The 10,977-nt window shown below is 36.8% G+C and overlaps 1 protein-coding gene across 1 annotated transcript; it reads right to left on the reverse strand.

Moving 5' to 3' along the window:
• Window positions 1–2,972: 2,972 nt before the first annotated feature.
• Window positions 2,973–9,000, reverse strand: LOC114036364 (cytochrome c oxidase subunit 7A2, mitochondrial). Its single transcript, XM_027852860.1, has 4 exons — window positions 8,865–9,000; window positions 6,815–6,904; window positions 4,845–4,929; window positions 2,973–3,175 (listed from the first exon to the last, which is right to left on the reverse strand). Exons 1-4 carry the CDS (start codon window positions 8,880–8,882, stop codon window positions 3,117–3,119), a joined length of 252 nt encoding a protein of 83 aa, XP_027708661.1. The 5' UTR covers window positions 8,883–9,000; the 3' UTR covers window positions 2,973–3,116.
• Window positions 9,001–10,977: the final 1,977 nt, after the last annotated feature.

Raw genomic sequence — 10,977 nt, forward strand, 5'->3', positions numbered from 1 at the left:
GGCAAGTCACTTAACCCCAATAGCCAAAAAAAAAAAAAAAATTTAGTCCTGGCCCCAGTGTGACAGGAATTGATGGAATGCCCTTGTCTTTGCCTCCCCTCTGAGCTTCCTTAGGTGCCCACAGTTATGCGTCCCTTTAAATAAACCAAATAAAAGGGTCTATTCTCTTCAATATTCACTGGTCATCTAATTCTTCAGCAAAAGCCCTTTAGTTCCAGCATCAGAACTTGATGCATTAATTCTGATCTTTGCTCTGACAACGTAGTGGACTATTTATACAGCGATAGTTCCTTTAGGAATGGCTTCCACAACAGTAAAACACCATGTCCTGTCAGTTAAAATATTATCAATTTCATTTCATGTTTATTTGGTCATCCAGTGCCTACCTCCAATTTTTTTCTTGAAATATGAGGATTTTATGTGGTACAGAAAAACTTGAGGCATAGATAAACTAGGCTATTTTAGAAGTCCATGTGAAAGACCGTAAGGGCAGAAAATAAAATATAGAAAAGAGGTATAAAGAATTTAAGGTAACAACTCGAATCTGACCTATTGGATTGAATATATGAGGTAAAATTATACTATCACAGATTCAGAGTCAGAAGGAACCTCAGAGACCAGCTAGTCTAACTGCATTTTGCAGAAGAAACTAAGGCCTAGAGTGATTGACTTCTCCGAGATTACGCAAGTAATAAGTGGCAGAGTCAGAATTCCAACTCTCACCCCAACACTTCTTTGCACTGATTCAAGCCTTGAAGACGAGGATGTTGGTACCAACACAATCAAATGCTTCAGGGAAGGTCAAGGATGAGATCTGAGTAAGGTTCAATGGATTTAGCAATTAGGAAATTAGTGCATTTTTTTCCTCAGTGATAGAATATGGGCATTAAACATTATACTATTACACTTGGTTGATATTGGATAGTTCTGTTGAAGTTTTGCAAAAAAAAAAAAAAATTGTTACAAGGGATCTCTCCTGGGGTAAGAAAGGATGGAGGGACATATTCAGAAATTAAGGCAATGTAAAAAAAAAATCAATAAAAATAAAAACTTAAGTGAGATATAGGCAAATAGCTTTAAGAGACAAGATCTAGAGGTTTGTTTGGTTCCCTCCCCCCCTCCTCCTATAGGGTAATGTGTGAAATACATGGAATTGAAAGGGAAGGAAATTTAAAATGAGGGAAGCTCTTGGAATTGATGGAATCAGGGAAAGAAAAGAGTTAAGGTTAATAAAAAGGAAGCCTACCTCACAGTGAGTGGATTTACAAAAGATAGGTGCCATTTTGCTAAAATGCTGCCTCTCTCCACGATAGAACATAAGACATAGGAAATTTAAGAAGCTATCTCCAAAATTCTAAAAGCCTTTTCTAAGTACATTAAGAAGTTAAAATAGATGCATCAGAAAAAAAAATTTGTTAGAACTAAAAAAAATTCTTTCATTAAATATATAAAAATAACTCTATTAGTCAGTTACTACCGAAAGTTCAAACCTAACCAGTACTAAAAAATTACATAATCATTGGAAGCAACCAGCACCAGCAGCCTATCCTTAACAAATTGACAATGGTTGAAATCTATGCCTTGCCCCTTGGCTTTCCAAAGCAGTTATAAAACCTGAAAAGTGCACTTTAGTTTTGGAGTCCACACCCAAGGAGTAATGTCCCTCTCAAATATCCTTGTCAATCAGTTGTCAGGACCCCCATGCCAAGACCACCCCTCTCTTTTTACTATTAGGAGACACCCTGTTTTCCAGAGCTAAGGTTCTGAGCTTGGCATTACAATTATCCTTTGTGCTCACCCTTCTATATGAACTCAGCTGCAGCAAAATCCCAGAACTGTTTCACACCAGCACCAGGTGATCCCTGAGCTCAGACAAGTAAAACCATGCTCTAGTCATGAAGTCCTGCTATGATTCAAACTTTTCTCATTTGTTACCATTACTCTCATTATCAGGCTACAGCTCACTGTATCTATGTATTTACAGTATTGTATAATATGTATTAAGATTTGCTCACACTAAAGCAGATCTCCGACTAGAGGCCCAAGCACATATCTAGTTTCCCACCCCAATGGAATAAAGAAAGCTTTTTGGTTGTGACCACTGTTAGCTCTTGGGCTTTATTTTGCTTTTATTTCTTCACTGTGGTTGTGACAACCTCTGAGAACTTTTTGGTATTTTAGAGTTAACAGCGACTGCATAACCTCTGTGACTGTTTTGTCATTTGTTTTCAGAGATGATACAGTCTTAAGTTCAACAGATGGAAAAAAGAGGGAGATTTTCTTCACAAGGACATCTTGACCTTTCAGTATGAAAAACAAACAGTTAAGAACCAATTACCAAAGAACTCTCTTTGAAGATCTTTAATAAAAAAGGAGGCCAGATATGATTAAATCCTAGCTTTCCAATTCTGTGAAAGTTTTTAAAAAGGTCTTAACTTTCATAAGCATGACTAACCTACTTAATTCTTGCCACAGAGACATTTGTCTGTTGGTCCTGACATAAATGTGAAAATTAAGAACATGAAACCTATAATGTGGAATTCAGATATCCACCTGATTTTTTTCCAGTAGTGCTATAGTTTACAACTGGCACCTATTTAAAGCCAGTTGACAACTCTTCCTCTATCTACATATTTCCTGAAATCAATTCAATTACGTTAATGAATTTCAAAAGACTATAATTGTTCACTTTTTTGTTTGTTTGTTTTTAAGGGAGTGGCACAGACAGACAGAGAAACATGCTTTTATCAGTATAAGGAAACTCCCTCTCCTAGAGCAGGTATTTATAATCTTAGAAAACTAAGCCCAGGAACACAAAGCCAGTATGTGTCAGAGGCTGGACCTGAACCTAAGTGTCTTGATAATAAACCAAACTGCTTCTCCCATGGTTCACTGGAATACTGAAAAGAAAGCTATTGTGAAAAAAAAAATACTGACTAAATATCCCCCCAAAATAAAAGAATTAGGCAGAGCAAGGTAAAACTGCTTTATTGATTGCAGTTAGTACAGTTCAATAAATATTGATCCCCAAAATGAACTCAGCTATTTATCACAGATTGTTCCCTGGAAAACTACATGAAGTTGAATCAACTGATTCCCATGGAGGTAAACTTGAATCAATTCTGTTTCTTGGGAAATGAAGCCATGCCAAGCTGATAAAAGGCATAAACTGTTCCTGGAATGGGGATAAATAAAAAAGATAAAGTTAGAGGAATGTTCCAAATCTAAGTGTATAAATATAAACTTAAAAGAGAAAGAGTTTAGTTATATCACAATTATTTTCAATAGTTAATAAAAATGCCAATAGATGTGAATATACAGAGTAAGTAGTATTTTCATAATTAATGTGACTAAAACTCTCTCTATTAACACTACATAAGCCTCAAATAAACTTGGTGACTACTGATAAGCTGGGAAAGAATTCTAATGAGAGCAATTTCTGAAATGCAATGCCAGAATAAACTCAAAGAAAACACAGGACAGCAATTTAAAAAACAATCTAGACTAATTTAAAGAGTTGGGTTTCTTGAGGGGGGGAATGGGGTGGTGGTAAAGGGACATGAGCAGTGTTGTACCTGTGACTCCATTAGTACAGGAAATTTCCAATAGGGAAATTTTCTCTACTAATGCAGCTTTAGTAATTTTCCTGCAACCTGCAACCTAAGGGAGTTGCTACTGGGACTGAGAGATTAAATGAGTTGCCCAGAATCACACAGTAGGTCATCAAAGATAGGACTTATATTTAGGTCTTTCTATTCCAAAGCAGGCTTTCTATCCACTAAGACATACTAAATTAAAAGCTATAAAAATTTATCAAAAATACTAGCTAATTATTAATTCTCACTGATAATAAGTCTCAACACAAGAATATATTCTTAGCTATCAAAACACAAAGACTCCATTTAAACTAAAAAGTCCAAATGTCAACTCCTAGATGCTGCCTTTGCCCATAAATGACATTTCTTCCATTGGTTATAGTTTTCAGTTGAGTATCATCTATAGGATCACTAAGCTAGAAAGGATGTTAAAGGTCACTGAGTCCAATCCCCCACTCCCCATTGGACCACACAATTATAAGTAAGTATCTTAAGGCAGACAACACAATTATAGTAAGTATCTTAAAAGTAGGATTTGAATGAATATATTCCTGGCTGTAACTCTGCTGACCTGTTATATATATACATTACACATCACAATATCTGGGGGTTGGGAAGATGAGACAAAGGGAAAAAAAGAGAAAATAATCTAAATAATGTGAGTGTCCACTTTTCTAACCAATTAACATTTGCCTGGAGTAAAAGTGAGATAGGAAATGAGACAAATCCTTAAAAACATTATCTTTGAATGTATAATCTAACTCCCAAATAAGATGTGACTCCATTGTACTCTCAGATTTGACCAAGTTTTGGAAAAAGTATCAATCCAAAGACAAACAGAAAAAAACAAGGTATACTGATGGTAAAGTAAATCACATATCTCTGTCCCTCTACAATGTTTACAATACATACCAATCTACAGTACACAATTAATGAATAATGTTAACCAATGTCAGTCTCACATCTACTATCATCCCACTTTGTGTTCCACAGAAATTGATATAGGTTGGAATGGTGTGGTTCTGTGAGCTGCCTGGGTTTCAAAACACTCAGGGAGGCAAAAGCAGCAGAAAGTAGAAAGTATCTAATAAATGCAGATCAAGTTTCATCTGTTTATAATTATTTTTTAAAATTATTAAAGGGTCTTGGTGGACCTCTGTCAGTGAGATCTCAAAACACTAATTACATAAATTCTTAGAAATTTTCTCAATGCTTTGTGAACATTTCCAAGCCTTCAAAATTTCTTACCCAAAACTGTAAACAACATGGTGGCTCTATACAGTAGGGCATCTCCTACCCCACCTTTTAGATGCACTGGAATACTATCATCCTCCTAGATTAAAGGAAAAAAAAGGTATTAACAGTTTCACAAAAAACTTATTAATACTCAAAAAATTAAGTCAACAATATACAAACCAATAAAGTAACCTCCCAATTGAATTATTTTCACTACCCATAATGTCATAAATGTACCTAATAATTTACTCAAGTCCTGGAATTTTTGATTGAGGTGCCTATATTTAAAACAAAATAGAAAACTAAACACTCAAAACTGAAAATGTTTTCCTCTAGTGGAAGTCAATTTGAGAGGTAACAAAAGGCAGTATGCTGAAATATTTTTGGAAGAAAATGTATGAGACCACAATTTTGTTCCAATAAAAGTGGTATCATTAAATATTAATATTAAATACTTATTTAATATTAAATATTAGACACATACATTAGAACAATTTTTTCTACAAAAAGCTTGTTTAATAACTTTAAAACAGATATCCATGTTAAGAGTACATACAAGTAAAATACTGTTTACAATTAATTTTTAAACAATACCAAAAAGTTATATAATAAAATGATTTTATAACTCACACATACATTGGATTTTATAGCTATGTCAATAGGCAATCACAACTTCACAAAACTTACGTGAAAACTACGGTTTATTAAAAGACAAATGAACATGCACATGGAACCCAAAATTCACAATCCATCCAGAAATTTGCATATTCATGACTGTAGGACAAAGGGAGGAGAAAATAAATCTCTACCTAAAGGGACATGGCAAGGGAGAAGAAAAGGTGCAGTAACGGTGGGAAAAGGGCAAAAACACTCAAAGGGGAGAAACAAGAGGATGGCAAAAGAATTCTTTTTCCTTGGGAACTTCTAATCTAGACCACGAATCTATGAATTTTCTAAGATCATGAAAACTTCTAGACCAAGGATCCTAGCTGCACAAATAATTTCTCAGCCTCTTGCAGACTAACTGGTGACTGTTTTGACTCCTAATGACACACAGGGATTTCAGCGAGGGATGCAAACACATCATGTCAGTTCCCCAAACCCTAACAGCTTCATCCTCAACTTCCTAGTGCTTCTCAACTACAATGCTTTCCCCTTTATCAAATTTATTTGCAACTTTGTATTAGGCTGAAATAAGGACTTTCAACAAAAGTTTACTAAACAGAAAAAAAAAAGTCAAACAAGTGCTTCTTTTAAAAAGTAAATTAAGGAGTTAAAGTAACAGAAAAAATTTATTAGAATTAAAAATGTCCTTTCATTAAAAATATAAAAACAAAAAAACAGTGTTTCTGTGACAACTCAAAAAACCAAGTTCAGGATACTTCTTAACATTCCTTAACAGCTTTCAAGTTCTGGACTACATATATCATTTTCATTTGATCCTCACAGTTATGAAGTAGGAAGTATCTCAATTTTATAGGTGAGAAAATTAGACTCAGAGAGTTTAAATGAAATGCCAAAGGTCACAAAACTAAAAAGCTAGTTTTTGATGGCAGGGTATTCTGAATCCAAGTCCCTATCCCTCTTTCTCTTTATTTACCAAAGTTAACTGAAATTGATACTTGTTCTTTCATTCAGGAGTGAGTCATCTCCAATTCAATACAGATCAGTTATTTGAGAGAGATTTTAGCATTTAAATTCCACCAAGAACAAAATGTTTTACCAATTCTGGTCATTTTTACTACTTAGTAAGTTTTCTGACACTACCATTCTTTCCTTCTCCCACTTTCTAAAGTTCTTTAAAAAAAAATCCTATTTTTAACCAAAAAAAGAGGGTAGTATTTGAATATATACAATATATACAAAGTTATTAGTAAATCTTATAACATCATAAAAATGCCAGGTTATTACTGCTATGCAAATTAAACACTATCATTTAAAATGTAATCATTAAGCATTCTCTTGTACAACAAAAGAAATACCTGGAATAGCTTTTGCTTTTCTGGAACTTTGTTTTTAAACTGCCTGACTGGGGCAACATTTATGGTCCTCTGGGGAATCTGGCGAAGAGTCTAAAGAGAAGAAAGTATATTAATAAAATGTTCTAGAACCAAACAGTGTAAAGCTGAAAATTCCCTCAAAAACCATCTAGTTTAATGCCATCACTTCTACAAAGAAACTGAGTCCCAGAGGTGAATGATTTGCCTAACAAAGTCCACATAGCTAAGTTATTGGCAATGCCTGAACTCGAGCATATTACTGTTCCCCTTGTCCAGCCATCTACACTACACTAAGGGAATGAAAATTGAACCTGTGATTTCATTAGTATAGGAAACCTCTCCAATGAGGAAATTTCCTCTAAGCATGCAGGATAGTAGTTATCCTGTAACATACAGTATTAGAGATTTGCCCAGAGTAATAAAAGTGACTTTCCCAGGGTTACAAAGCCAGTTTGTATCAAAATTAAGACTTATGTCAGGTCCTTCCTGACTCTTAAGTCACCCGAATTACACTGCCTTTCCCTGCAACTAGGGTTAAGAAGCCTCTTAAACTGACTGAATTTATCCATCAGAAGCAGGAAAAAACATGGGAAAATACAGATACAGGAAAGAGAAGAAAAAAGACAATGCCAAAACTACAACAAACTAATTTTTTATTACCCTGTTTAATGTATTACAAATCCAATACAAATTATTTAACTGTAACACAAAGAATTAGACAACCTCTACTTTGCTAAAATGCCTTCCCCTACCAAATTTATTTACAACCTTGCATTACCTTGAAACGAGGAAAAGTGACTTTCAACAAGTTTACTGAACAGAAAAAAAAAAAGCCAAACAAGTGCTTCTTTTAAAAAGTAAATTAAGAAATTAAAACAGATTAACAGGGAAAAAACTTGGAATTAAAAATCTCCTTTCATTAAAAAACTTAAAAACAAAAACCCCGTCAAACTAGTGCTCCTTTTCTAACCTAAAGTACATTGTTAAAACAGATGAAACACTAGAAAAACTGTCGGAACTAAAAATGTCCTTTCTTTATAAATATAAAAACAAAAACCACCGCTCAGTTATTAGAAAGATCTAATTAAAGTTCAACGCTAAATGGTACAGAAAAAATTACATATTCATTGGAAGCAACCAGCATCAGTTGCCTAGCCTCTGCAAACTAATGACTGCAGAAATAACAACCTTCAAGTGCCCTGGCTTTCTAAGGCAGTTATAAAACCAGAAAAATGCATTTTAGCTTTGCAATCATTGGACCTGAATCCACATTTTAGCTCCGCTTCTTCCAACTTATTTATGTGACCTTGGACGAGTCACTGTATCTGTCTAGGCGTCATTTGCAATAGGAGGGGCTTGGACTATATTTAAAAACCGGTTATTCCAAATTTGCTCTATGTTTCCTTTTCAAAGCGTTAAATGACTCAAAAACTAATCCAAACTTGGCAATCCTTTCAAAGATGTAAGAACTAGACTGGCCCTTAGGGATCTTTCTGGCCCTCCCCGAGCATTCCACAAACGAGGACCAGAGCTAAATGACTTACTTGCCCAAGGTCACAAAGGTAAGGAAGGAGTAGAGGCCTACGTACGGGGCCCAGGGAGGCTACCTTTACAGAGATTTTTCGCCTCGGGCTAGGATGCTAACCCCAACAGACAGTGTCCGTAGCATAAGACACAGAAAAGGAGGAAAAGGGAAAAGATGTGGGAGAAGTGACGGGAGGCGCGTTGGGGCCTCCAGCCTCCCCGAGCCGGCAGAGCAGCTTCTCCCACGCCTGGCGGCCCGCCGTTCTCCAGTAGGGCGGGGGTCTCTGTCACCAAGACCGGGTCAGGCCGGAGACATTCCCCTCCCCCCCCCGAGGCGAAAAGCGTCGGTCCCCTAAGGGCGGGGAGTGAGGTCCCCGCCGCAGGAGTCAGGCCGAGGCCGCAAAGGCCGACCACCCAACTGCGGAGGTGGCGTCGGCTCCTCCGAGGGCTAGTGGGTGCCTGCCTCCTGTCCCCAGCCGCAACCGAGTCCCGAGGGGGTTTTTCTCACCAGCAAGTTCCTTAGCATTTTGGCAACTTCAGCTCCTCACCAACTGCGACAACCGAACCCTAGGCACCTACGAGCTCCGGAGCAGAACCGGAACCGGAACCGGAACCGAAACTCGAACTTCCCTCTGCGAATCGCCCACGCACGCTCCCTGCGCAGGCGCCACTCTCTTTCGTCAGCCAAGCCCTCCTCTGCGCAGGCGTCCCCACCTCTATAGCGTGGGACGTGGGCGGGGCCAAGTGCATCTCCTCCCCAGTCCTAGACTGGCCTTAGGACTTTGCTCTTGGTCTGCTCTCATTCTTACCTGGAAAACAAAAATGTAAAGAAAATGTAAAATACCTTGTTGGAAAAACAACTGACCTGGAAAATAGATCCAGGAGAAACAATGTCAGAATCATTGGACTAACTGAAAGCCATAATCAAAAGGAGGACCTGGACAGCATCTTTCAAGAAATTATCAAGGAAAACTGCCCTGATGTCCTGGAATCAGAGGGCGAAATAGGCATTGAAGGAATCCACTGATCACCTCAGGAAAGAGATCCCAAAATAAAAGCTACAAGGGACATTATGGCCAAATTTCAGAACTATCAGGTCAAGGAAAAATACTGCAAAGTGGCCAGAAAGAAACAATTCAAATATTGGAGAACCACAATCAGGATTACACAGGGCTTAGCAGCTACAACATTAAACAATCAGAGGTCATGAAACATGATATTCCAGAAGGCAATGCAGCTAGGACTACAATCAAGAATCACCTACCTGGTGAAATTAAACATAATACTTAAAGGGAAAAAATGGTCATTCAATGAAATACAAGGGTTTTAAGCTTTCATAAGGAGAAGGCCAGAATTGAATAAAAAATTTGATCTCCAATATCAAGACCCAAGAGAAGCCTAAAAAAGGTAAAAAGGGGAAAGAAAACATAAAGGATTCAATGGAGGTGAACTGTTTACAACCCCACTTGGGAAGATGATACTTGTAATTCTTGAAAATTATACCACTAATAGTACAGCTAGAAGGAATATACATAGACAGAAGTTATGGGTATAAGGTGAATTTGAGGGAATGACAAAAAAATAATAAGGGATGAGAAAGAGGAGTACACTGGATGCAAAAGGAAGGAAGAGATAGAATGGGGTAAATTATTTCATACGAAGAGGCACGAAAAACCTATTACAGTGGAGGGAAAGATGGGAGGGTAGGCAATGGGCATCACTTTAACCTTACTCTCATCAGCATTGATTCAAAGAGGGAATAATATACATAATCAGTTGAATATAGAAATGTATCTTACCTGATAGGAAAGTAGGAGGGGAGGAGATTAAATAAAGGTTGGGGGTGAGGGGGAGGAGCTGATAGAAGAGAGGGCAGACTGGGACAGGCAGTAAACAGAAGCAAAAACACTGTCAAGGAGGGAAAGGGTGAAAGAAGACAAAGGACAAACACAAGGAAATATAGGATGGAGGGAAATACACAGTTAGTAATCATAATTGTGAATGTGAATTTCAGGGATGAACTATCCCATAAAACGGAAGCAGATAGCAGAGGGGAGCAAAAACCAGGATCCTACAATATGTTGTTTACAAGAAATATACTTGAAGCAGAGAGACACACAGAGTAAAGGTAAGGGGCTGAAGCAGAATCTACTATGCTTCAGCTAAAGTGAAAAAAAAAAACAAGAGTAGTAATCCTGATCTCAGACAAAGCAAAAGCAAAAATAGACTTGTTTAAAAGAAATAAGGAAGGAAACTTCATCTTGTTAAAAGGTACCATAGACAGCGAAGGAATATCAATACTAAACATATAGGCACCAAATGGTATAGCATCCAAATTCTTCAAGAAGTTTAGTGAGTTACAGGTTTATGACCAAACAAGAGAATAGAGAGCATTACAAAATGTCAAATAGATAATTTTGATTATATGAAAAGAAAAAGCTTTTGCACAAATGAAACCAATGCAACCAAGATTAGAAGGAAAGCAGAAGGCTGGGAAACAATCTTCACAGCAAGTGTCTCTGATAAAGGCCTAATTTCTCAACCATAAAATATATTTATTTATATTTATATAAAATATCAAATTTATTAAAATATAAGCCATTCCCCAGTTGATAAATGGT

The sequence above is a fragment of the Vombatus ursinus genome, unplaced genomic scaffold (assembly GCF_900497805.2).
Source record: "Vombatus ursinus unplaced genomic scaffold, bare-nosed wombat genome assembly UNPS02009835.1, whole genome shotgun sequence".
Classification (NCBI taxonomy): domain Eukaryota; kingdom Metazoa; phylum Chordata; class Mammalia; order Diprotodontia; family Vombatidae; genus Vombatus; species Vombatus ursinus.